The sequence below is a fragment of the Capra hircus genome, chromosome 15 (assembly GCF_001704415.2).
Source record: "Capra hircus breed San Clemente chromosome 15, ASM170441v1, whole genome shotgun sequence".
NCBI lineage: Eukaryota > Metazoa > Chordata > Mammalia > Artiodactyla > Bovidae > Capra > Capra hircus.
In genome coordinates, this window is record NC_030822.1 from 76180043 (window position 1) to 76207860 (window position 27818).

General features: G+C 40.2%; 1 protein-coding gene across 1 annotated transcript in view; it reads right to left on the reverse strand.

Moving 5' to 3' along the window:
* The window catches only part of TMEM123 (transmembrane protein 123), an 85328-nt gene that overhangs the window by 21232 nt on the left and 36278 nt on the right, over window positions 1–27818 (reverse strand). Inside the window, exons 9-10 of the mRNA XM_018058932.1 lie at window positions 27670–27726; window positions 25562–25618 (exon numbers count right to left, since the gene is read on the reverse strand). Of these exons, the coding sequence (XP_017914421.1) occupies window positions 25562–25618; window positions 27670–27726 (114 nt within the window). The remainder of the gene's footprint in view (window positions 1–25561; window positions 25619–27669; window positions 27727–27818) is intronic.

Consider the following 27818-nt stretch of genomic DNA (forward strand, 5'->3'; position numbering starts at 1 on the left):
GGTCTTGTTTTTGCTGACTGTATACAGTGTCTCCACATTTGCCTGCAAAGAATATAATCAATCTGATTTTGGTGTTGACCATCTGGTGATGTCCATGTGTAGAGTCTTCTCTTGTGTTGTTGGAAGAGGGTGTTTGCTATGAGCGGTACATTCTCTTGGCAAAACTCTATTAGCCTTTGCCCTGCTTTATTCTGTACTCCAAGGCCAAATTTGCCGGTTACTCCAGGTGTTTTTTGCCTTCCTACTTTTGCATTCCAGTCCCCTATAATGAAAAGGACATCTTTTTTGGGGTGTTAGTTCTAGAAGGTCTTGTAGGTCTCCATAGATTCAACTTCAGCTTCTTCAGCATTACTGCTTGGGGCATAGACTTGGATTACTGTGATACTGAATGGTTTGCCTTAGAAACGAACAGAGATCATTCTGTCCTTTTTGAGACTGCATCTAGGTACTGCATTTAGGACTCTTTTGTTGACTATGATGGTTACTCCATTTCTTCTAAGGGCTTCTTTCCCACAGTGGTAGATATAATGGTCATCTCAGTTAAATTCACCATTCCAGTCCATTTTGGTTTGCTGATTCCTAAAATGTCGACGTTCACGCTTGCCATCTCCTGTTTGACCACTTCCAATTTGCCTTGATTCACGGACCTAACATTCCAGGTTCCTATGTAATACTGATCTTTACAGCATTGGCCCTTGCTTCCATCACCAGTCACATCCACAACTGGGTGATGTTTTTGCTTTGGCTCCGTCTCTTCATTCTTTCTGGAGTCATTTCTCCACTGATCTCCAGTAGCACATTGGGCACATACCGACCTGGGAAGTTCATCTTTCAGTGTCCTATCTATCTTTTTGCCTTTTCATACTGTTCATGGGGTTCTCAAAGCAAGAATACTGAAGTGGTTTGCCATTCCCTTCTCCAGTGGACCACATTTAGTCAGAACTCTCCACCATGACCCGTTTGTCTTGGGTGGTCCTACCTGGCATGGCTCATAGTTTCATTGACTTAGACAAGGCTGAGGTCCATGTGATCAGATTGGTTAGTTTTCTGTGACTGTGATAGGAATGGTGGCTGATATTCACAAGTGAGAGAATTAGACAGAGGGAGAGGGTCACAGGAGGGTCATCTTAGAATTCTGCCTACTGCACAGTGTTTTGGGAGTAAAGTTGATCCTGCTTTGCAAATATGAGAAAACTAAATTCCTAGGTGGTGAATGAGAGAAAGTGTGAGCAACCCCTCATTAAATTCAAAGGTTCAAACTCAGGCAAAAAGAAAAATGGCTCCCAACCATAGGCAAGCTAAAGTTCTCCTATGTAAAACATAATTTTGGGTGTTACAAAAATGTGTTTCCTCATGCCCTGAATCATTACTTATTAGCTACCAAATGTCCAACTGCATAAGATGGTTGGAGTTTGAGGATGCTCTGGGTGTTGGTGATGGACAGGGAAGCCTGGAGTGCTGCAGTCCACGGGGTCGTAAAGAGTCAGACACGACTGAGAGGCGGAAATGACTGACTGACCAAATGTTAATTGTCAAATCGAGGCTAATCATGTCCCCTGTGTGCCTGAACACAGAATTAACACAATGCTATGAGGTTAAGTGAGTTTCCTTCTCCAGAATGCAGAAATTTAAAATGGTCGTCCAGGAACAATCACTGAGAGAATTAAAGCCTGCTCATTCGTCATCTCCCAGCTACCACAATTCCCCAGGGCAACTGTGCGTCCAGTCTGTTATATAGTGATTGCTTTTGAAATGTTCAATTAACTACTTTTGTTATTCAGAATACTGCATATCACCTTTACCTCCCACTGAAGACATGAACATCAGAGTGAGCTCACTGGGGCTCTAGCAGAAGAAAAATGAAATGACTGATTTAGGCATAGAAAGTACTTTAAAAACCTCATTCAACATATTCTGTTGAATTTATGAACAGATTCAACTCTGTTCTATTTATGAACAGAAATTATTGGTGCAGATTAGAAGCATTTGGTATAAAGACTGAGAAACAGTTTTGCTGGCATTTCTACATAGGAGGTAGTACTATCAATTCTATCAGCTCTTCAACATTTCCTACCAGGCTTGGAATGTTTTTTTTGGATTAAGTAGAAAATGAACTGTGTTCCTCCATTGTTTTAGGCAGGGAATAGTAATGCTGAAATATGCTTTAAGTGACTGAGATTTTCATGCTGAGATCAAATTTCTTTCTGTGGAGAGTTAGAAAATACATGGGAAGATGATGGAAATTTTATATAGAAATATGCACATATCTACATATTATATATGCATTATATATAAATATGCACTCTGTCTCAGAAAATGTGATGGATATTTTCTGTCTGTCCCTCCAGATCCCTCCCTACTCCTGTCGCAACAGCCCTCTGCCCTGAAAAATGACACAGGCTGACCCCCTAGGCTTCTGGTTTGGTTAAGCCAAAGGGAAATCATCATTCATTGATGATTTTATAAATCATCCTTATCCTCCTTATACTCCTCCTTATCCTTATGAGCTTGTATGACTCATCTTACTGAAAGGACAGTGTCTTACTGTGTGGGGACTGAGCTGATCTGGGATGAGCTCACAGAGCTGAGCCCAGTCCTGTGTGCTCTATGCTCTGCAGCTCTCTGTCTGCTGTACTTATTTAATGTGCTTACTTAATGAACATTTGAACAGTCCCCATTATGAACCAGACACTGCTTTAATATTTTGTAAACATTAGAAATTTTCATATTACTTTAAGGGGCAGATGTTATGCTCATCCCCATTTCATAGATGAAACTGAGGAACAGAGAGACTCAGTGACTTGAAAACAAATTCGGAAAGGGAAGAGCCAGGATGTGAACCGAGGCAGTTCGGCCCAAGAGCCTCTGTTTTCAAGCACTGTGTTTGGCTACCAGTCATGAAAGTAGTGCCATCAAAGCAAAAAGCTTTGTCGGGATGAGTGAGTGACTGTATCATTGCCCTAATGACCTTCATTCAACGTGTTTTGCTAAGAATAAGCTAGAAAATAGATTTTAGGGAGAAAAAATAACAACATGAACATTTTCAAAATTACTTTCAGTATTTAATAACCCCCAGCTAGGTATGTACTGAATACTCTGGATGTTCTACATGTTATACAATCCTACATACAGGAAATTCTACCGTCTGTCTGCACTGTAAAATACACACAAAAAATAACAATAGTTTCTCGTACTCTGAAATACCATTTCATTGTCCCAGTTGTGCTAAAATGTACGAGAAAACATATCTGAAAAAAAAAAGAGAAAACATATCTGGATATTTTGAAATAACATTATTAGAGCTATATCTGCAACCTCAAAAGACTATGCAGGTGGTGCTGTCACTCAGTTACAGAAGATTTATGGTCTGAACACGGAGAATTAGCATGTGTAATATGCAGCTGCCACATAAGAATTTGGTTGTTAACGAGCTCAAAGTACCACCACAAAGAGATATTCAGTCAGCCAGAAAAACTGCTCAAATGTCAGCAAAAAGAAATCCCTAGAGATGGCAATTGTACAGTTTAACATCCACTAGTAAATGATTTTAGCTCACTGTATAAAGGCATTAGAAAATTCAGTATTGAATACTGAACATTTTTTCTTGTACACCGAAAGAAAAATACAAAACTTGCAATTACTAAAAATACACACTTGCTAAAATGCTAGACACAGAATCAGAATCAAGAGGTAATATCTGTGCAAGTAGGAAGAAAATACTGAGGATCTGTTGTGTGCCAGTAGCTGGATATATTTCATATTAAAACTTAAATATTTCATATTTTTAATTAAAAAAATTTCATGTGATATGTATAACAGCATGAGAAGTGGGCTTGTTCCCTGCAATTTATTGATGAGACTGACTCCAGTTAAGTAAATGCTCCAAATCACTGTCACACACGGTGATGAACAGACCCTAGCACAGGTTGTTGGACTTCTCCCAGCCTGGTGAACTTTCCACTGGTTTGCTCACTGTCTCTTAATGGAAATCCTCCTGAATTCCAGAGCTTACTGCATTTACTTTAGGTTCTAATTTTACCATTGACTATCTTCACTGCACTAAAATCACCATCAGTAAGCAAATGTATACAAGTAAGCTGAAGCTAAAATAAGGTCAGAATTTAAAAATCGAGAGCCTCTCAAAATTTTCATTAAGCAATATGTTTAAGAACATCTCATGGTTAAGAACATCTGTGTTCTCATTAATCTGATAAAGACATAAAATTGTCAGTTAAGAAATTCCCTCAAATTGTGCACCTTCATCAAATGCAGTGCCTTCAAAGTAACCATTATCCTGAAATTATTGTAGATTTCTTTATAATTTACTGTTTCAAAGCACTTCCTACACTATTTCTAAGCACTACACTATTTCTATTTCACTTTCCTCCTAGGTGGACCTAACTTAGAAATTTGCTTCTAGCAAAGAACATGTCAAAACTATAACTTCTGAGGTTAGGTCATAAAACCATAGCTTCTACTTGGCTCTCTGCTGCTGCTGCTGCTCAGTCGCTTCAGTTGTGTCCGACTCTGTGTGACCCCACAGATGGCAGCCCACCAGGCTCCCCGGTCCCTGGGATTCTCCAGGCAAGAACACTGGAGTGGGTTGCCATTTTCTTCTCCAATGCATGAAAGTGAAAAGTGAAAGGGAAGTCGCTCAGTTGTGTCCGACTGTTAGCGACCCCATGGACTGCAGCCTACTAGGCTCCTCCATCCATGGGATTTTCCAGGCAAGAGTACTGGAGTAGGGTACCATTGCCTTTTCTGTGGCTCTCTCTAGGATCCAGTGAATCTCTAGAGAGCTCACTCTTGGGGAAGCCTGCCACCATGCTGTGAAGATGCTCAAGCAACGCGATGGAGAAAGAACTGAGGCCTCCTGGCTGTGAGTTAGTTTACCTTAGAGTGGCGCCTTCAGTACCACTCAAGCCTCCAGTACTGCAACTTCAAATCCACCTTCAGTGAAAAGTGAAAGTTGCTCAGTCGTGTTCGACTCCTTGCAACCTCATGGACTATACAGTCCATGCAATTCTCCAGGCCAGAATACTGGAGTGGGTAGCCTTTCCCTTCTCCAGGGGACCTTGCAAACCCAGGGATCGAACCCAGGTCTCCTACATTGCAGGCAGATTCTTTACCAGCTGAGCCACAAGGGAAGCCCGAGAATACTGGAGTGGGTAGCCTATCCCTTCTCCAGTGGATCTTCCTGACCCAGGAAACGAAATGGGGTCTCCTGCATTGCAGGTGGATTCTTTACCAACTGAGCTATCAGGGAAACCTTGAAACCTTCAGCAAAGTACCCAGTTAAGCCACTACTGAACTCTTTACCCAGAGGAACTGAGGTAATATATACAGTCAAACCACTAAGTCCTGGGGACTCTCTTACACAGCAATAACCAATAATGTGGGCCTCCTAGGTGGCAATAGTGGTAAAGAACCTGCCTGCCAATGCAGGAGACATAAAGAGACACGGTTCAATCCCTGGGTCCAGAGGATCCCCTGGACAGCATGGCAACCCACCCCAGTATTCTTGCCTGGAGAGTTCTACAGACAGAGGAGCCTGGTGGGCTATGGTCCACAGGGTCGCAAAGAGTCAGACACGACTGAAGTGACTTAGCACATGTGCATACAACCAATAATGTACTAATACAAAAAGGTTAATAGTTTGGTCAAAAAAACGAGGTGCAGAATATCATGAGCCTATTTTGTATATTCATTCCACAAATACTGATTATTTCTAGGGAGTTATTGAGAAGGGAAAGGGAGGGAGGCATCAGATCTTTTTTTATCTTATGTGCTTTTGCACTGCTTGAAGGATTAAGTGCAAGCATTATTAATTTCTAAAAATGCTTAAGAACTTAAAAAAAGATTTCAAAAATAAACATGAAATTTTAAACCAACTGAGATTTAAAAAAAACTTCCTTTCACCCCTTGTGAAAAAGAAGAACAAAATTACTTTAATTTTAGACATACTGCTAACAAGTTCTATTCTGTGGTTTTCTAGTTGACTGCTGATTAAAAGCAGCAAATAGAGGGAGGAGTGGGCATAAGGGGGAAGCATAATGCCAATACAAAGACATGACAGTTGAGTCTGTTAGAAAAAAGGAGAAGCTAAAATAAGCCATCTGAAGCCGCTACAGTGCAGGAACAAAGACCCCTATATATCTAGAAGCCTCTGAGGATATAACTGCCTCACAAGACTATGATTATAGAAACAATGTTTATAAAGCAGTGAGCAGCTTATGAACTTTTCCATGTACTGATTTTTACTTTACCCCACAATGAACCCAGGCATACAGAGGTATTTTTACTGATGTTTTACAGATCTGGAAACAAAGCCAGGAAGAGCATGGAGCCAAGGCACACAGACCCTGAATTCCATTCTGAATTAGGACTTGATTACACAGATAATGCTATTTATCTGATACGGAAATGGGACAGTCAGCCTTGTGGATGCAGGACCCCGTCACTTCAGCCAGAATGAGTGCTCCCTCCAACCATCCAACTCTGCACAGACTGCACGCTCACTTGCTACCTTTTCAGAAAAGGTCTTGGAGAAAGACAGACAAACCATCTTATCAGGTTTCTGGGAAACACTGGGGGCAGAAAAATCTGCTGAAAATTCAGAAGTAGTAATGAAGAAAATTCTAATCTGTATCAACTGGTATTCTCAAGATGGTAGAATAGGTATCTAATTATCTGTCAATCAATCCCTGGAGATTCTGAAGAGGCAGCCAGGTATGTCAGAAAGAAAACCCTCATTTTCAAACCAACTCCTGGGCTTCCCGGGTGGCTCAGATGGTAAAGAATCTGCCTGCAATGCAAGACACCCAGGTTTGATCCCCGGGTCGGGAAGATCCCTGGAGGAGAGCATGGCAACCCACTCCAGTACTCTTTGCCTGGAGAATCCCACGGAAAGAGGAGCCTGGCAGGCTGCAATCTGTGGTGTCGCACAGCGTTGGACATGACTGAGTGGCTAACACTTTCACTTTCCTTCCTGTGCTCAAACGGTCATGCGATTATTTTCTAAGTGTACAACGTTTCCTCATCTCTAAAATAGGGAAAACAATACTTAACTCATCTGGTTATCATGCAGAATTCAACAACAAGGGTGAAGAACCACATGATGCTTGGCAGCCAGAGGCTACCATTGTTACCACCACCACCCTCTCCCTCAATTCACAAAAGGGAGCACATGACTTAAAGACAGCCTGGACCGTCGTCCAGCCCAGATCCATTCCCTTCCCTACACCTTTCCTCACATCGTGTCCTCCAATGACAAATCTGTGCTTCCTTACTCCATTTTTGAATGCCACATCCACTCAGACATGTTCAAGTGCTATTTCCTTCAAGGTTTTCCTAACTGAAAGTAATCTCTCCCTCCTTCGAGTGTGTTTTTCTACTAAGCACATTTTTGATTATAGCTATTTTGGTTCTTATTACTTTTGGAAGTAAATTCCAAGTATCATAAAGACAGTGTCTATATCCAGTTGGTCTCTACAACTCCCACAGAGCACACTGCCTAACATATTAGGTTCAAAAGGAACCTTTGATGAATGGATGTAAGAAAAGAATATTAGAGGTTTATGTAGCAGAATTATCACTGAACTCTTGACAGAAAGGTCAGCTAGGTTTTTATAGCTTTGAGTCTAAGTAACTATGTGGTTATTTAGTTGCAAAATCTTGTCTCTCTGCGACCCCATGGACTGTAGCCTGGCAGGCTCCTCTGTTCATGGGATTCTATCTCTAGGCAATGAGCAATGAGCTTCCAGAAGGACTTAACTTTGTCTGAGGTCAACTGTCTTGCAGCTAACTAGTGGGATGGACAGAGCATATATGAGATTTTAAAACAGAACAAAAATTGCATTTAACCAAAACCCTGTCTTGAGTAGAAAATAATGGAAGGTCAGTTTCTTTTAATATTCTAATACTCTAATATCCCTACATACAGAGATTGCCATGTAAGTTTTAGCTATCTCAAGAAAGTTATAAAATTTGTCTTTGACTTCATTAATAATGGAAAACCCCAGGAAAGTCTACACCCAAGGTATGTGAGGATTTTGGTACGCCTTTTGTTGGTATTGTTTAACACTGAAAGCAAAATTACTCAAGTATGATGATAAAGACTGAATGAGCCTGTGGCCTAGTGTTTACAAAGGCTGTTTTATTCCCTACTTATTGATTAAAATCTGGCTGATACCTTTATAATTAGAAAACTTCTATTTATTTGGCGATATCCTGATTACCATAAATAGCAAATAACTGATGTATATGCCTAGTCACAAACCTTTTTATTAACTGAATAGCCAGCTGTGGATAAAAAGCTTTGTGTCTGGGCATATACAACCAGTTACGTGCTAGTCTAGAATAGCTGGGATGTCACCACGTCGAATGGAAGTCTTCTAATTGTGAATGTGTTACTGTCCACTGTGGAATGCTTTAACTTGCAGAATTAAGCTGCAAGGTTTTGGTCTTTAGCAGGTTCTCTTTTCACAACCTTCAGTCTGTGGTTGGAACTTACTACATGTCTCTTATCCACACCCTGTATCAAGCTAGAGTGCTGACCAGCTCTGTCATTCACAGCTGGCTTAATGTCCTAAGCAGTACCCGCCTCTCTGTCCCTGTAAAGGTCTGGGTGTGCGCTGGGAGGAAGGCAGCTCAGTCCTTCTCTGCAGCCGGTTTCCTTAGGGCTGCTCAGCCCTCCCTCTTCCTCTTGGCACGGTGGGGGTCCCCACCCTTTTCCTCATGGACTGGAGGGCCCACTTGTGCTCAGAGACCTTGAACAGTTCCCTGTGTGCACAATCACTCACCCCGGGTGAGACCATGCACCTCTGGGACAGGCCCACATAAACCGAGCGTACCTGGCCACCTTGGGGCGCTTGCCGAGTTCGTGGCTGTGGGGCAGCACTGAGCAGTGGCCACTGCTCTTCAAGGCTAATGGCACAATGTTACCCCAACACATTTCAATTCCTGTTCCGTGGGCTTTTTGATTGTTTTGAGTTTCACAAAAACTGCCCCAGGTCCCTTAGTACCTGACCAGCTAGGGGAGAAGAATATGAGGGACAAGGAGAAAGGTAGAAGCGGCAGGACAAGAATAGGGTGGGTATAAGTTCTAAGGAAATAGACTTTAAAACACACAATTCTTCATTTTTTCCTTTGGGCTTCCCTGGGTCTTCACTGCATTGCATGGGCTTTCTCTGGTTGTGGCGAGGGGAGCCCCTCTCCAGCTGTGGTGCACAGACTTCTCACCACAGTGGCTTCTCTTACTGTGGAGCACAGGCTCCAGAGTTGGGGCGCAGCAGCTGTGGAGTGCGGGCTTAGTTGGCCCACGGCATGTGGAGCTTCCTGGACCAGGGATTGAACCCGTGTTCCCTGAACTGGCAGGCAGATTCTTAACCACTGGACCACCAGGGAAATCCTAGGAAATAGACTTTAAATGCAAACAATCTACCAGTTCATTCAGGAAGACAAAGAATATTCTCTCTACACGGAGATGTAGAAAAGAAGAATACATATTTGCCTTCTGAGAATTATCATGATAACTTTCTGGCAATACATACTTCAAGTATAAGAACTTGCTGAAAAAAAAAAAATTGAAGCAAACAAGAAAAGTGATTCTAGATTATTTTTACTCCATATCAGAAATTACTGGTCATCTGGACAATTTATAAAACTACATGAAAAAGAGATTCTGAAATTCAAGGGAAATGATCCCTCTCCAATTCAAAGTGGCATAATATTTTCACCACAGTTAACTAATGAATACAAAGCTGACAAGAGCTGTTTCTGAAGAGAAAGACAGTAACTATCTGGCACTCACTCTAGTCGCGCAGAATCACTACTACTGACTGTGGCTACACGGTGGGCATAATGAACATTCACTGTTTTTCCCTTGTCTAGCTCCAGGTCCTCATTTTTCATAACAGCTTCCACTCTTCCTTTAAAGACCCCTCAGTCCTGCCCTCCATGCAGTCTGGAGGGACTGTCAACGGGTAGGCGATGACTCAAATTAGGTCAATCAGATCTTCCCACGAATTTGAAACTCAAGCAGCGTACAATAGAATGGAAAAGAGCTGACAAGCCATTTTGACAACTCCTTAAAAGATTCTTTCTGTTCACTCCTTTCCTTAAAATACCTAGTGCTAGGTCTAGCTGTTCAGTGTTTTCTCTTTGATTCTGTGAGTGACCCCATCTGTGTCCAACAATTTCTTGTTTGCCTAAGTGCTTAGCCGGAGTTGCTTTTTGTTGCTTGCAACCAAATACATGTAACAGGAAACATGAAATACGAAAATTAAACCTGTGGTGATGTTTACTTTCTTCTTCCTGTTCCTTCACTTCATAAACAGGCTTATAGTTTCTTGTCAGGTTATTTTCTTTTTTCCTTTCCAACAGAATGCACTTTTCAACTTGTGCCAGCAGGAAAATTACCCAAGCTATTTACTGAAACAAAAGTTCTGGTATGTAAAGTAGAAGCTTCTAAAATTAGACATTTCTTTTTGAAATAGATTTTCACACCCCTCTATGAACTTCTAAGCTAACGAACATGAATTCCCGTGTCTGTGTGCTGCAGTGTTACCTAGACCAAGTCAACTAGACTCTAAGTTTTGATTCTAAAGTAAATTGTTAAAATCATAGCATTCTACTAAGCAGAAGTTTTATGTCTTATATATAGCACCTTTCACTGGTAAACTAGTGTGGATCCCAGATGCAGCCAGACTCACTGAACTTATAGAGACTTAGCATCATTTAAAGCACTTAGTCTAAAAAGTTTATCCTGCGTCAGCATGATCTAGAGTCTAGTTATAAACAGAATCATCCTCAGAAAAATTTAATACAAAGAGAGATTAACCTCTTTACAGAGACAGCCACACATACATTTGTTATACATATCATGTCATCTCATCAAAACAATTATGCTGTGGTAAGCATGTAATAGCCTTGGTGTGTCACAGTTACTGCAGACTGCTGAATCTTAAGGCTACTTTGTGAAACACAAACTCTGTGAATTGAAGAGATAAGTCATGGCAAAACTTGGATTATACAACTCACAAGAAAACTGACTAGCTAAACTCAACTGGAAAAAGTCAGAAACTGAAGACTTTCTCCTCCCTGGTTAAGTTTAGATGTTCACTTTAGAACTGTATAGTACTTTTTGGTTTATAATTTTCACATAACTAAGCATTATCATAGTTCCCAGTACAAACAGTTTAAATAACCAAAAGAAAAAAAAATCATACAACTGAGGGAATGACAGGTTGCTTAGTTTGTTAGAATGTGGTGCTAATAAGGAGAAACACTGCTCAAAGGTTACTTCCAGTTCTAAGGTTTGACAATTTAAAACAATAAAATGCAGTAATATAACTATTAATACTAGATGACAATTTCTAAGACTTACCCTGTAAAGACCCCCCAAAACTGGCTCATGTAGGAAGTTAAAACTGCCTAATTCTCACACTGTCACCCCTAACTCTCAACTTTCTCAAAGACAATGAAACACACAAAGTGGGGTTCTCCTCATCCCCCACTTCTTTGTCCATGCTCTTCCCTCTGTCTTTCATCACAAGGCTCTCCATCTTTGGACACTCGTGGACACTCACATCTTTGGACAGAGATCCAGCCTGCTGGGATCTCTCAGCCATTCTCATTTTTAACTCCTCCCCTGTAGTAACTGCCTGGACACGTGGTGGCCAGCTGTTGGGTTTGCCTGGGCCAGTACAACATCTGAGCTCAAACTCAAATACCCAGCCACCAGTCCCCCTCTTCCTCTCACCTGCCACAGTCAGCCCATCAGCAAAATCTGTCTTCATGTCCACCATAGCATCCTGGCCCATCATCCATTTGAACTAATCTGTTTAAAACTCTGCAATGTCTTCCCACGGCATTACTGTCAAAGCCATACTCCCTAAGGGGCTTGGGCAACCCCTCCCGTCACCCAACATGAGTAAACCCAACGCCTCCTCCCTGCATCACCGCTATGACCTCTTGCGTCACACAAAGCACAGATGGTCCCCTCCTGCAGCAGGTCACCAGGGCTGAATGACCTGAGCACCCCCGACTCGTCAGGAAGACTGAGCACAGCGTGGCCCTGCTAAGCCTGGTGAGCTCTGCTCTGTCCTCATGGATCTGAAGGCCCCTGTCCACCCCCTTCCCCACACCCCTCACGGATCAGGGCCTGGCTGGAGGCGCTTCACGGGAACAAGAGCAAAGACAGGAGTTGCTCAGGAACACAGTGACAGAATTATGGCAACAGTCCTACTATCATGTAAGCCTGTTTTTCCCAACTGTAAAGTGAAAAACCCTGCATCCCATTAGAGAAGTATGTAGAGAGCAGATGGTGATTTATTGTGATCAAAGGACTCCCAACTAACCTTGAAGGTAAGGCTGGGGTAGCAAGCACAGAAACAAGATTCCTCCTCCCAGAGCATTCACTTGTCCTTTGCTTCAACAAAAATATGTCAGGCCTGAGCTGGACACTGGCGATGTGGTGCTGAGAAAGATGACTTTTCAGCTGAGAAGGCAGTCTTCACTAAAGCCTAACACAGACAGATATGGTCCTCGGGAGGCCTGTAAGCACAGGTCAAGGACTATTCCCTGAGGAGGTGAGGCCGGAGTAGAGCCCTGAGGGCGGAATGGGTGTTCAGCAGGCAGAAGCAGAGATGGGAGGGGAGAGTGACCCAGGGAGTGAGAGCAGCTTCTGCCAAGGTTCTGGGGCAGAGAGCACAGCTGGGGATCAAAAAGGTCCATTCTCACAGGCGCAGAGGACAAACCGGCGGTGACAGGGAAGAGGAGCAGAGGAGTGCGTGCAAAGGGTGACTAAGAGGCACAGACTTCTCGTTATAAAGTAAGTCGTGAAGAGATAATGCACAGCACAGTGAACATGATCAACAATATTGTAAACGCTTTGTATAGTGACAGATGATAACTAGACTTACTGTGGTGAACATTTCTTAATGTAGAAGAACACCAAATTACTATGCTAAGCACTTGCTGAAGCTAACGTAACATTTTAAATTAATTATATTTCAATGAAAAAAAAAAAAGGACCATCATGGCTGGAGAGCAAAGGGGAACACATTTATTTAGTTTATAATTTGTGCCAGGTACTGTTTTAAAGCCAGGTGCTTTACTTGTAATTTACCCCATTAGGAGACCTGTATTATTTTATCAGTTTTATTTTTACAAAAGAAACTGAAGCACAGAGAGGTTAAGTACCTAATCCAAGTTCACTGAACAACAAAACAATTACTTTCTCTTTGTATTTTCCTCTAAATACAAAGGGTACACACACCGGGGTGAAAAACACTAAAACTGGCAAATCAAATTCACTGCAGAGTGAGAAAAGCAGTCAAACCAAAGCTTACTGAGCAATAAGTAAGTTATTATTGTAACAGGTAATAGGCTAAAAGTGTCACTTCTCAACGAGTTGTTCTCATGTTGTAACTTGGAACCATAATAAAATGTTTTGTGGAACAGTGTTAGTTTCCATTTAAGAAACTGTGCCTATATATCAACTCTGAGTCTAAAAATAACTAAAAGTGCTTGGTGGGAGTAATTTGAATAATTAAAAAATACTTTGCTATAGTTTCCAAAATCTCCACAAGAACTATTTATATAATCAGAAAAAATTTATTAATTAAAAAATGGGCAAAATATTTAAATATTTTGAAGTGGGTGATTGGGGTTAGCAGATGTAAGCTTTTATATACAGAATGGATAAACAGCAAGGTCCTACTGTGTAGCACAGAGAGCTATATTCAGTGTGCTACAATAAGCCATAATAGAAAAGAACATATAAAAGAAGAATGCACATATACGCATGTGAAACTGAATCAGGGCTTCCCGGATCGCTCAGTGGTAGAGAATCTGCCTGCTAGTACAGGAGACACAGGTTCAGTCTCTGAGTCAGGAAGATCCCCTGCAGGAGGAAATGACAACCCGCTCCAGCATTCTTGCCTGGAAAATCCCACGGGCAGAGGAGCCTGGTGGCTACAGTCCATGGGCTTGAAAAAGAGTTGAACACAACTTAGCAACTAAACAACAATACAACTGAATCACTATGCTGTACAGCAGTAGTTAACACAACACTGTAAATCAACTACACTTCAAACTAAAAAAACCAGGTATTTTTTCAAGGAAGATATGCAAATGACTAATAAACACATGAAGGATGCGCAACATCATTAGCCAACAAAGAAATGCAAAGCAAAACCACAATGAGATACTATTTTATACCTACTAGGATAATAGAATCAAAAAGTTTAAAAGAGCTGAAAAGGATGTAGAGAAATCAAAATCCTGACACAGGGTACTCTACTAGCGGGAATGTGAAATGGGACAGCCTTTTAGGAAAACAGCCTGGCAGTTCATCACGTACAGTGTTGCCATATGACCCATCAATTTTGCACACTTGTTTATAGCAATACTATTCGTAACAGTCAAAAGGCTGAAGCAGCCTAAATGTCCACCAAGGTATGACTATATAAGCATTATATGGAATCTCTGTACAATGGAACATTACTCAGCCATAAAAGGGAATGAAGTGCTGACAACTTGCTACAACTCACGTTATTTCGAAACATAAGTGAAAGAAGTCAATCATCAAAGATCAATACTAAAATGATTCCATTCATACGGAAGTCCAAAATAAGGAAATCTAGAAATAGAAACTAGATAAATGATTGCTTAGGGACTGAGGGGTCAGGGAGAGATGGGGGTAAGGGGGGTGATGGCTAAAGGGCACAGAATTTCTTTTTGAGGCAATGAAAATATTCCAAAATTAACTGGTGATGGTTGCACATACCTGAATATACTAAAAAACCACTGAATACACCAGAAATGAGTGACTTATATCTCAGTAAAGCTGTCACTCATCTAGAGCAGACATCCTGGAATGTGAAGTCAAGTGGGCCTTAGAAAGCATCACTACAAACAAAGCTAGTGGAGGTGATGGAATTCCAGTTGAGCTGTTTCAAATCCTGAAAGATGATGCTATGAAAGTGCTGCACTCAATATGCCAGCAAATTTGGAAAACTCAGCAGTGGCCACAGGACTGGAAAAGGTCAGTTTTCATTCCAATTTCAAAGAAAGGCAATGCCAAAGAATGCTCAAACTACTGCACAATTGCACTCATCTCACACACTAGTAAAGTAATGCTCAAAATTCTCCAAGCCAGGCTTCAGCAATACGTGAACTGTGAACTTCCTGATGTTCAAGCTGGTTTTAGAAAAGGCAGAGGAACCAGAGATCAAATTGCCAACATCCGCTGGATCATGGAAAAAGCACAAGAGTTCCAGAAAAAACATCTATTTCTGCTTTATTGACTATGCCAAAGCCTTTGACTGTGTGGATCACAATAAACTGTGGAAAATTCTGAAAGAGATGGGAATACCAGACCACCTAACCTGCCTCTTGAGAAATCTGTATGCAGGTCAGGAAGCAACAGTTAGAACTGGACATGGAACAACAGACTGGTTCCAAATAGGGAAAGCAGTATGACAAGGCTGTATATTGTCACCCTGCTTATTTAACTTACATGCAGAGTACATCATGAGAAATGCTGGACTGGAAGAAACACAAGCTGGAATCAAGATTGCCAGGAGAAATATCAATAATCTCAGATATGCAGATGACACCACCCTTATGGCAGAAAGTGAAGAGGAACTCAAAAGCCTCTTGATGAAAGTGAAAGAGGAGAGTGAAAAAGTTGACTTAAAGCTCAACATTCAGAAAACGAAGATCATGGCATCTGGGCCCATCACTATATGGGAAAGAGATGGGGAAACAGTGGAAACAGGGTCAGACTTTATTTTTTTGGGCTCCACAATCACCGCAGACGGTGACTGCAGCCATGAAATGAAAAGATGCTTACTCCTTGGAAGAAAAGTTATGACCAACTTAGATAGTACATTCAAAAGCAGAGACATTACTTTGCTGACTAAGTTCCGTCTAGTCAAGGCTATGGTTTTTCCTGTGGTCATGTATGAATGTGAGAGTTGGACTGTGAAGAAGGCTGAGTGCTGAAGAATTGATGCTTTTGAACTGTGGTGTTGGAAAAGACTCTTGAGAGTCCCCTGGACTGCAAGGAGATCCAACCAGTCCATTCTGAAGGAGATCAGCCCTGGGATTTCTTTGGAAGGAATGATGCTAAAGCTGAAACTCCAGTACTTTGGCCACCTCATGCGAAGAGTTGACTCATTGGAAAAGACCCTGATGGTGGGAGGGATTTGGGGCAGGAGGAGAAGGGGATGACAGAGGATGAGATGGCTGGATGGCATCATTGACTTGATGGACGTGAGTCTGGGTGAACTCCGGGAGTTGGTGATGGACAGGAGGCCTGGCGTGCTGCGATTCATGGGGTTGCAAAGAGTCGGACATGACTGAGTGACTGAACTGAACTGAAAGCTGTTTTTTAAAAAAAGAACCAAGCCCCTTCATAACCAATATGACAATATTCTAAACTTATTTAAAGCACTGTAACTCCAAACAAGGAGACTTCATTAATCACATATTAGATTGGCAAATATTAAAATATTTGCTATTACCCAGTGCTGTTGAGGCTGTGGAAAACAAGCCCCTTTTACTGCCTGTGGGAGTAAACTAGTGTAATCTCCTTGCAAGAAAATTTAGCAAAACATCAGTTAAAATATATGTACAATCTGACTCACAAATTCCACCACTTGGAAGGAGCATCACAGGGGCCCTACAGAACAGGAGGGATGCTCCCTGCAGCACTGCTTAAATGAGCAGAGACTGAAAATAACCTGCACACTCCTCAGTGGGGGCCTGGGAGAATCAGCCGGGCTGCGTCTGTATCGTGGAATACATGTAGCCACCAGGAAGGATGAGCGCGAGTGAGACCAGCTGAGCAGGGAAAGGCGTGCTTCACACATTTATGTGCTTATCCATTTATGTCTGAAAAAAACACATCTGCTATATATGGATTAGGCTTAAACTGTCTTGCATGGAGAATTCCATGAACAGAGGATCCCTGTGAGCTACGGACCGTGGGGTCACAAAGAGTCAGACACGACTGAGCAACTAACACTTTCACTTTTGAAGCGTCTTGGAAGAATACATGTAAAACTGGTAATAATTTCTTGCTTTAGATACAAATGGTTGGTCATTCAAGTGAGACACGAAATACAGATCTTTGGATGGAAATAATGAGTCTGGCTTTTGACCATTAGAGGACATTTGAGAAAAGGAGTCAGGGGGACTCAACAGAGAAAGGAAGGCAGGTATTATGTATTTCATATTTTCAAATACTCTCTGAACTTTCAAATTATGTACATGCATTACTCATATTTTATAATAAGTTGTAAACAAAATTAAAATATTAAGGAGAAAAAGAAGATACTGACAAACAAAAAGATGAATGCCTGATACCAAAGTGAAAGTGAAAGTGAAGTCGCTCAGTCATGTCCAACTCTTTGCGACCCCATGGACTGTAGCCTACCAGGCTCCTCCATCCATGGAATTTTCCAGGCAAGAGTACTGGAGTGGGTTGCCATTTCCTTCTCCAGGGGATCTTCCAAACCCAGGGATCAAACCTGGGTCTCCTGCATTGCAGGCAGATGCTTTACCTGATATCAACTACTGCTTAATTCTATAATTAGTACATCAAAGTCTTTCTTTTTTTAATACTATGCATCTGGGAAAGTTATTCTTGGGCAATCTCTATGTATTACTGTACATGACTGAATAGATAAGCCAATAATATTTGTCTGAGAGATGACATGAGAGTCCAGAGCAAGCTAAAAAAATGAGTGTCATGTATTCAATGCCACGTAAGTCCATTCTCCTATTCAAACTAGAATTCAGATTCAGCAAGGACCCACTGGGCACTCACTGTGTCAGACCCTTGTGGGCATACTGAAAGACAATAGGAACAGAGGGTCCGGTAGCTGGCTTTCTGCCCTAGGTTTACTTTTTGGGGGAGAGGACACCTATGCTTATCTTCTACACCATCTGTGAAAAGGAACAAAAGTATTAAAAACTGCTCATTTATTTTTCTCATTTCTGTTGCTGTTTAGCATTTCTGGGTGTTTCTGGGATTTCTGCATTGAATTCTCAGTGCATGAGCATCCTGCACCGTCTCTCTAACCTCCATTCATCACGATCTCACCGCCCTCACAAACCCAAGCTAACATTCTCAATTTCCTGGGTTTTCCCAGAACTCATACAGCAGGCTGGTTACCCAGCCCCATACCTCTAACCCTTAAAATGATTTAACTGTTAAACATCTGCTGTTCCCTTTTAAAGCTCACATTACAATCAAGTACAAGCAACAGTTGTTGATCTGAACTGGAAGCTTTTCATCTGGCTCCTAATTATAACTTCGGGATAGCAGCACACTTCAGGAAAGAAAGCACCAGAACAGTTCCAATTTATTACTATACCTGCTGTCTTGAAAGTACAGAGAATATGAAGGCGCACTGTGGTTTAGAATAACCATAACATTTTATGCCTGAAGAACTAACACCTACCTCCACTCGAAGGACAACAAAAAAGACCCAGAAAAGTTAATGAAGTAGCCAGAATCCGCATTTCTGGCCTCCTCTTCAGAAGTGTGCTCTACTATGTTTTTGATGTTTCAAAATACAACTCTTACATATTAAACACTATATTCCCATTTCATAATTCCTGTATGTAATAAGTGCACACCCACGGCTGCATGCCAGCCACATGACACAGAGGTTCACTCCTGTTTCACGCCTGCACGAATTATTCCTTCTGCCTGCAATGCTCTTCCTGCTGGTATGTGCAGGGCCGGCTGCTTCCTGTCAGTCAGGGCTCAGCTCAGATGACCCCACCTCAGAGAGGTCCTCCCAGACCACCCGGTCTGAAGCAGCCCTTCCTCAGTCATTCTCCACCACACACACACACACATATATAATATCCTGTTTATTTCTAAAAATCACGATCTGAAATCACCTTCAGTTGATTATCTCATAGTCTGTATCTCCCCACCCCTCGTAGCTCAGTCGGTAAAGAATCTGCCTGCAATGCAGGAGACACAGGTTTGATCCCTGGGTTGGGAAGATCCCCTGGAGAAGGGAATGACTACCCACTCCAGTATTCTTGCCTGGAGAAGCCCCATGGACAGAGGAGCGTGGCAGGCTATATTCCATAGGGTCGCAAGAGTCAGACACGACTTAGTGACTCAGCCTGAAACTGAATATAATCATTTCCCACTCTACATTCCTTGAAATTTACATTCCTACAAAATCTAATGATGTTAAAAATTATCAGCAATTTTCAAATGCAGTCTCATAAACATGAGTTGAACAAACCAAAGTCTTTGAGGAGTTGAAGCACTTCCTTAAGTATACAGTAACCTTTGGAGTAGTCAGAGAAATTGTTTTCTACGTCAACTCTCTGGTTAGAAATAACAATATCTATATCTACATCTCTGTCTGTCCGTCTAACACCATCTGCATCTGAGGTAACCTGTCAGGTCATCTGGTTCCTGTCTTATAGCAGCTTACAACCTAACTGGAAGTTTCCATCTAATGTTTCTTTCATACATAAACCATTTTACCCAAAGGAAATAAAGGAAGGTACTGAGGACTCTGAGATTATGTACCTGATGAATTCTTCCCACATCAGTAAGGCTTCTTTTCACTGGGGGCAAAAGTTGGAATAATTATTTGAGTAAGCTGTTCCCAAATTTCCACTACCCTCTTCTGCAGAAATCTAACACTCAAACCAGGTGCATCTGTTCAAAACTGCTACGGTCCTGTCGGATCTGTCAATAAAGCCAACCCTACTAGAGTAGCCCAAGGAACTGTACCAAGGATGTACCAAACAACTGTACCAAGCAATCATGTATGGTGAGAACATTAAGGGAGGTCAACTGCTTTGAGTACAGCTTTGTAAAATTATGCCCAAGAAAAGAGCTTCAGACTGGATGGTGGTACCTTGAACCTGAGACTCCCTTTTGGGGGGAAGCGTTAATCCTAACTGATCAAGAAGAATGCTCCTGTATCCTAACTGATACTGAACTATTGTTCTGATTATCTACTGTCCATTCTAGACTATGTTACATTTCCTTGCCCAAACCCTGTAATGAAAAACAACCTGGGCCTGTGCCTTTCTTGCACAGAAAGGATAAATCTATCCATCCACAGACCCTAAACAATATGCTCTCTCTCAGACTATACATGAAATGGGGGAAATTATTTTCTTTCTAAGTAGATGAAGTATCAAACAAGTCCCTGTACAAAACAATGTCAAAAGTATGTCTGTCTTCAAATAATTATTAGAACATACTAAAAAACAAAACCATCACATGTAACTCTGTGGTACAGTTAGAAAGTAACCTTAATTCCTGTTTCTTTGACCTCAAGTGTCTATCTTACTCTATAAACAAAAAAATCCAGCTAGAATAACAGATAAGATTGGAGCATGGACCAGTCAAGTCTGAAAAACATATACAGTGGTTCTTTGTAAATCAGCAACTACAAAATATGTACTTGGTTCCATATAGTGTTAGGTGCCAAGATGAATAAATCATAGAAAGCACTCACAGAACTCAGAGGAAGACCAAAAACAAACAAACAAAATCTAAAACGACTGGATTTGCTGAATTCAATGTGGTGAGTCCAATGTAACAGTGATACAGATGCATGTTGTAAGTGGTACTGCTAGCAGTCTCCTCTTTTGCCAACAGTACATTGCTAGAGAACATATCATACAGGATTTCTCAAAGGTATTGTTTTCCTTTTGGGACAGGTGCCAAATAAACTGCACTAAATTGCACCCAATAAATTGGTAAACAGTATGTTCAAATGACAATTTTTCTATAATTAGAAATGTTACTAACGAAACAAAATATTAAGCATTATGTCCTATTAAAAAAACAAATTCAACAGGTTACGTAAGGATCTTCAAGCTTCAGAGATATATCAAAGGGATAAAACAGTTGTGCAAAAATCTTACACAATAAACAAAACATTTTTATAATGGCTGTATTATCTGGGCTCTTCAGGAAAAATTTGAGGCAATGCTTTTTCCCCCTCAAGATAAATACCCTGTGCTAGAAGGAGCATTTAAAGTTATCTCATGGACTCTAACGTGTGTGTATGTGTGTGATCAGTCGTGTCTGACTTTGCGAACCACTGGACTACCGTCTGCTAGGCTCCTCTGTCTGTGAAATTTTCCAAGCAAGAATATTGGAGTGAATTGCCATTTCTTAATCCAGGGTATCTTCCCAATCCAAGGATCAAGCCTGAAGCTATTCTCAAAGTACTGCACTGAGCTTTAATGGTAATTCAGCAAGAAAAATAACAGTATGATCAGACTTTCATAATTAATCTAACTATAATTTTTAAAAAACAAGTAAATTAAATAGATGTACACAGAATAGCCTTTAGATAAACTTTTAAAAATTTCTTAAATCTTCTGGTACCCTAGAACCTTAAAATTTTGTTAAGTTCAGCTAAATAGTGAGTTAAATTCACTGAATATCTGAATCATTTTCAAATAAGAAAAAACACTGAAAAAGTAAATACCGAACATAGGTTTATCCAGTTTTGGCTTTCTTTGACAGAGTTACTAAAGATATTTGGTTTTCTTAGTAAACATGTTTTGTGCCATGCTAAAGAACTGTACTATGAGAAAGCATGATTCTAGAAATTATGAAGTGTATTCATAAATTGACTAAAGAATGCTTTATTAGAAACCAAGGTTACCAAGGGTTAAGAATTCTAATCCTTTAAAATAATTAAAGCTACAAGAAATATTAAGTGAAAAATCTTCATATATAAGAAAAATAGGATGGTTAAGGAGGTATAAGAGATATATTTTTGTTGAAATAAAAGAAAGTAACTGACCTAAAGCAGGCTTATCATTTCAGAAAGGGAAAGAGGAAAAACACAGAATAAAATCTGAAGGGGTATTAAGAAAGTTGTAGGATTTTGGAAAGAGAATCTGGGAAAGGACTTTTATGAGTGATCAGGCTGGGTAAGATCAAAAGAATTTGTTGTAAGCTTTTTTAAAAAATAAGCTTTAATATCAATAGTGTACTTACGTAAAATTGTAACTTAATTTTTCATCATCTACTGAAAGACCAAAGTTTGCTTGGACTATGATCTGCTTCTGATAAAATTCTATGAAAGTTTTCTTTCTTACCTTTTAAGTACTCTTGTCTAGAAAGCGAAGATTTTGTGTTTTACCAAAATTATTTTTGTGTGCTTCATGTTATCTCAGTCAGATCTTTGTTTTTACTTATGAAAACAAAGTTTTTAAATTCTAAAAGAGCTAAATTTTGCTCAGACCTATGTAACCTTCTTAGGTAATAAAGTATTGATTTATAATAATATGCGATCATATTTAGTCAGATGTCTGAACCCTTCTGATGTTTCTGACAAACTTCCCCAAGATCAAATTCTAAATAAAGTCTTTCTGACCTGAAAGTAACACTGGACATTTTCAGAGAGCTCCTACAACATCTCAAAAGATTTGTTCTCTTTCTTTACAAAAAGAGAAATCAAACTAATTAGGCTCATTCGGCATGGTAAACTGTATGGGAAGCACTGTTAAATAAGTGATGATAAACCTTCTTAGGTTATAATGCATGGTGAATGTTATTAATATAAATGTTCCCAAAAATATATATAAATGTTCCAGAAATTTTATAAAATTCTGATATGTCCTGGTATGATGTTATCAGTCGTAATCTGGTTAGTATCTTAAAATGTATGTTACAGAAATAACCAACTTCAGTAATCTGTTCATAGTGTATTCCTGGGAGACGAAACCTTAAACACCACACTCTGCAGTCTGGAAATTTCACCTCTAGAAAGACTCCTTTCAATCCCACTGAAAAGGCCTCAATCAGGTACTGTTAACCAATCTTGTGTCATCAAATTCCAAAAGAAATAGACTCTTGGATTAACACATCACATATAAAGAAAGCATCAAACCCAGAGTGGACTTGCACTGGTGACTTGAAAACAAAGACTTCTAAGAAATGAAGCGGATGACATCTGAAGGAGACAGCTTTTCCAAGATGACAGAACCAGGCCGGTATACCTTTTTCTCTCGTTCTTAGGAAGACAATGCTCTTATTGGCATTTCCCAAACTACTGCAAAACGTGGAACTTCTCTGACTATTGGATCTGTCATTAGAAACTTCAATCTGTTTGTGATACTGGATATACCTTGTTTTTCCCTGTAACTAATTTCTTATCACCAACATCTGCTGGATCATAGAAAAAGTTAAGGGAATTCCAAAAACATCCAGTTCTGTTTCACTGACTATGCTAAAGTCGTTGACTGTGTGGATCACAACAAACTGGAAATTTCTTAAGAGATGGGAATACCAGACCACCTTACCTGCCTCCTGAGAAACCTGTATGCATGTCAAGAAGCAACAGTTAGAACTGGACATGGAACAACAGATTTGTTCAAAATTGGGAAAAGAATATGCCAAGGCTGTATATTGTTACCCTGCCTATTTAACTTCTATGCAGAGTACATCATGTGAAATGCTGAGCTGGATGAAGCACAAGCTGGAATCAAGATTTCTGGGAGAAATATCAATAACCTCAGATATGCACATGACACTGTCCTTATGGCAGAAAGCGGAAAACTAAAGACAAAGAGCCTCCTGATGAAAGTGGAAGAGGAGAGGGAAAAAGCTGACTTGAAACCCAAATTAAAAAGACAAAGATCATGGCATCTGGTCCCATCACTTATTGGCTAATAGATGGGGTGAAAGCAGAAACAGTGACGTTTTATTTTCTTGGACTCCAAAATCACTGAGGATGGTGGCTGCAGCCTTGAAATGAAAAAACGCTTGCTCCTTAGAAGAAAAGGTATGACAAACCTAGAAAGCATATTGAAAAGCAGAGGCATCCTTCCACTGACAAAGGTCCACATAGTCAAAGCTATGGTTTTTCCACTTGTCATGGGTGGATGTGAGTCGGACCATAAAGAAGGCTGAAGGCAAAAGATTTGATGCTTTTCGATGTGGTGCTGGAGAAGCTTCTTAAGAGTCCCTTGGACAGCAAGGAAATCAAACTAATCGATCCTAAGGAAAATCAACCCTCAATATTCATTAGAAAGACTGATGCTGAATGAAGCTACAATACTTTGGCCACCTGATGCAGAGAGCTGACTCACTGGAAAAGACACTGATGCTGGGAAAGATTGAGGGCAAAAGAAGAGGGGGCAACAGAGGATGAAGTCATTGGATGGATTGCTGCTAAGTCGCTTCAGTCGTGTCCGACTCTGTGCGGACCCCATAGACGGCAGCCCACCAGGCTCCCCCGTCCCTGGGATTCTCCAGGCAAGAACACTGGAGTGGGTTGCCATTTCCTTCTCCAATGCAGGAAAGTGAAAAGTGAAAGTGATTAATCAGTGATCTGATTAAATGGACAAGAATTTGAGCAAACTCTGGGAGACATGAAGGACCGGGAAGCTTGGCATACTGCAGTCCATGGAGTCACAGACACAGACACGACTTAGTGACTAAACAACAACAAATCACTTACATGTGGAATCTAAAATATGGAGCAAATGAACCTATCTATGAAGTAGAAACACACTCACAGACATCAAGAACAGACTTAGGGTTTCCAAGGGGGAGCCTGGGTCGGGGAGGGAGGGACTAGGAGTCTGGGGTTAGTAGATGCAGACTGTTATATTTAGAACTGAGAAACAACAACGGTGCTCAGGGAACTCCATTTACTATTCTGCAATAAACCACAATGGAAATTAAGAATGTATATATGTATATAACTAAATCATTTTGCTGTACAGCAAAAACGAACACAACATTGTAAAATAACTGTAGTTCAATAAAACTTAATAAAAAATATCTATGACAATCAATAAATATTTGTTGAATAAAAGTAGAAAATATGGGTCCACTGATAGGATTTGTATACCTTTTTTAAGTTTCTACCTCTGTCACTCTTAACAAAGGCAGTGAGAAGATAAACTAAATATCACTTAGAAGAAACATGCATTGATGGTACTATTATTTATAACATCAGTCTGGTTCCTAATTTACATGTTAATTGAGAAAATCAAGGAAGAAATCCATCTCTCCCAAACTAAAAGCACAAGAAAAAGGCCTCATCTATTGTTTCAATAAGGAAGCAAGGGCATGGATAGAAATTTAACTCTTGGGTGAAATATAAGCACGGTCTCCTTAGAGTCCACCAAGGCAAATTAAGGCTGCCATGGCTGACCAGCTTTAAGTGATTTCTTCTACCAACAAGATCAGCAGATTTATGAATTCTAGTTCATATCCATAGGCAGAGTGCACAATGTCACACCAAAAAATGGGCTTGAAAACTCAGTAATAAATTCCAGTATGTTTCTATTAATAGTTTTAGAATTTACTCACAACTTTGCTAGACTGAGAAAGATGGTGAATCCAGTGAACTATCATTTCCTGATGCCTCCTAAGGGAAGCGTTTGATGGTAGGCTTTAAGTATTCACAAACGCACAAATCATGGTTAAGACAGGTCAGTGTACCAGCTTACATGTACTGGACTAGCTGATATTACTTTATGTATGCTAGGCAGATAATCCATTTTCTGTCCTTTCTAAACTCACCTTTTTCGTCACCATTGTGCTTTTCTTCAGACTGAGTATTATCTTGGTTTTGAGATCCTATAAAAACAAAGAAATATTCTGTGAAGAACAGACATCAATACTTAACTAACGATACTGGCAATATGCTTCTCCCTCGCTTTTCTTTTTCTATCGGCCTCTGATGGGTGAGAGGGTAGATTATTCCACAGGAAATTCTACTTTTGCACTGTTTCTATGAAACATGCCTTGAAACTGTTCATAAATCTAGATCTGTATCACTGGATTTTTTCAGACAGAAGACATATAGCTAATATAACAATTACCAGGTACTTACTATGTCCCAGCCACCAATAAAATAGCTTGGACATAAGGCCTTGTGGTTATGAGGAATTTCTACTACTGACAACTCTGCTCTTCTGAGGAGAGTGGACCAGCCTTACTATTAACGAGTGACCCAGGTCTTGTGCACCAGCACACCTAACTTCATACAATGGAGAGAAGATGAAGTGGCTTAGATTTTCACGTGAAGTTGGAAACCTTCTTGATATAATTCTTTGAATTTTTAACTAGTAACTTAAACTTTGGAAAAAGTTTGGAGGAATTCATGCTCCAATTAAGCAACTTGTCAGGGTGCATTATTCACCCTGGATCTTTATATAATGGAAGATTAGACACATATATTACATGGGAGGCGAGCAAGTATGTTATTGTGTACTTTCCCAAAGAAGGCCGCCCCCACACCAAAAACCTCCCAAGTACAAAGAAAGTAGGCAAAAACAATTCTGAAGAAGCTATGTTTACTCTGTCTGCCAATTTCTTCCTCTTGCTGGAACCATAATCCATTTATCCCAAAAGACTATGGTGGGAAGATTAAACCTGAAAAAGATCAAGGTCAGTAGACTATGTATTTAGATGTATTTGGCAGCAGGTAGCAAATAACTGACAATATTACCAAGGGCTTACTACATGCCACGCCTTGTGGGGAGCATGTAACCTGCCTTAGCCCGTCTAACCCGCAAAACAATTCTGTGACAGGAACACAGCTAGGCAGTGACAGAAGGGAACTCCATTTACTATTCTGCAATAAACCACAATGGAAAAGAAAATAAAAAGAATGTATACATGTATATAACTAAGTCATTTTGCTGTACAGAAGAAATGAACACAACACTGCAAATTAACTGTACTTCAATAAAAAATTCGTAAAAAATCTCCATGACATTGCACAACATTGTGAATGTATTATATGCCATCTCTACACTGAAAAATGACTACATTGTGAATTTTATGTCATGTGTATGTTTCAACAATAAAATAACAAAAAAAAAAACAAAGAAAAACTCCAAGAAGTCAGAGCTTGGTCCCTTTTGTACTATGTCCACACATTAAAGACGCTCAATAAATATTTGTTGAATAAAAGTAGAAAATATGGGTCCACTGATAGGATTTGTGCACCTTTTTAAAGTTTCTACCTCTGTCACTCTTAGTAAAGGCAGTGAGAAGATAAACTAAATATCACTTAGAAGAAACATGTGTTGATGGTACTATTATTTATAACATCAGTCTGGTTCCTAATTTACATGTTAATTGAGAAAATCAAGGAAGAAATCCATCTGTCCCAAACTAAAAGCACAAGAAAAAGGCCTCATCTATTGTTTTAATAAGGAAGCAAGGGCATGGATAGAAATTTAACTCTTGGGTGAAATATAAGCAGGGTCTCCTTAGAGTCCACCAAGGCAAAATAAGGCTGCCATGGCTGGCCAGCTTAAAGTGATTTCTTCCACCAGCAAGATCAGCAGATTTATAAATTCTAGTTCATATCCATAGGCAGAGCGCACAATGTCACACCAAAAAATGGGCTTGAAAACTCAGTAATAAATTCCAGTATGTTTCTATTAATAGTTTTAGAATTTACTCACAACTTTGCTAGACTGAGAAAGATGGTGAATCCAGTGAACTATCATTTCCTGATGCCTCCTAAGGGAAGCGTTTGATGGTAGGCTTTAAGTATTCACAAATGTACAAATCATGGTTGACAGGTCAGTGTACCAGCTTACATGTACTGGACTAGCTGATATTACTTTATGTATGCTAGGCAGAAAATCCATTTTTGTCCTTTTTAAACTCACCTTGTTGGTGACCATTGTGCTTTTCTTCAGACTGAGTATTATTCTGGTTTGGAGATCCTATAAAAACAAAGAAATATTCTGTGAAGAACAGACATCAATATTTAACTAACGATACTGGCAATATGCTTCTCCCTCTCTTTTTTTCTATC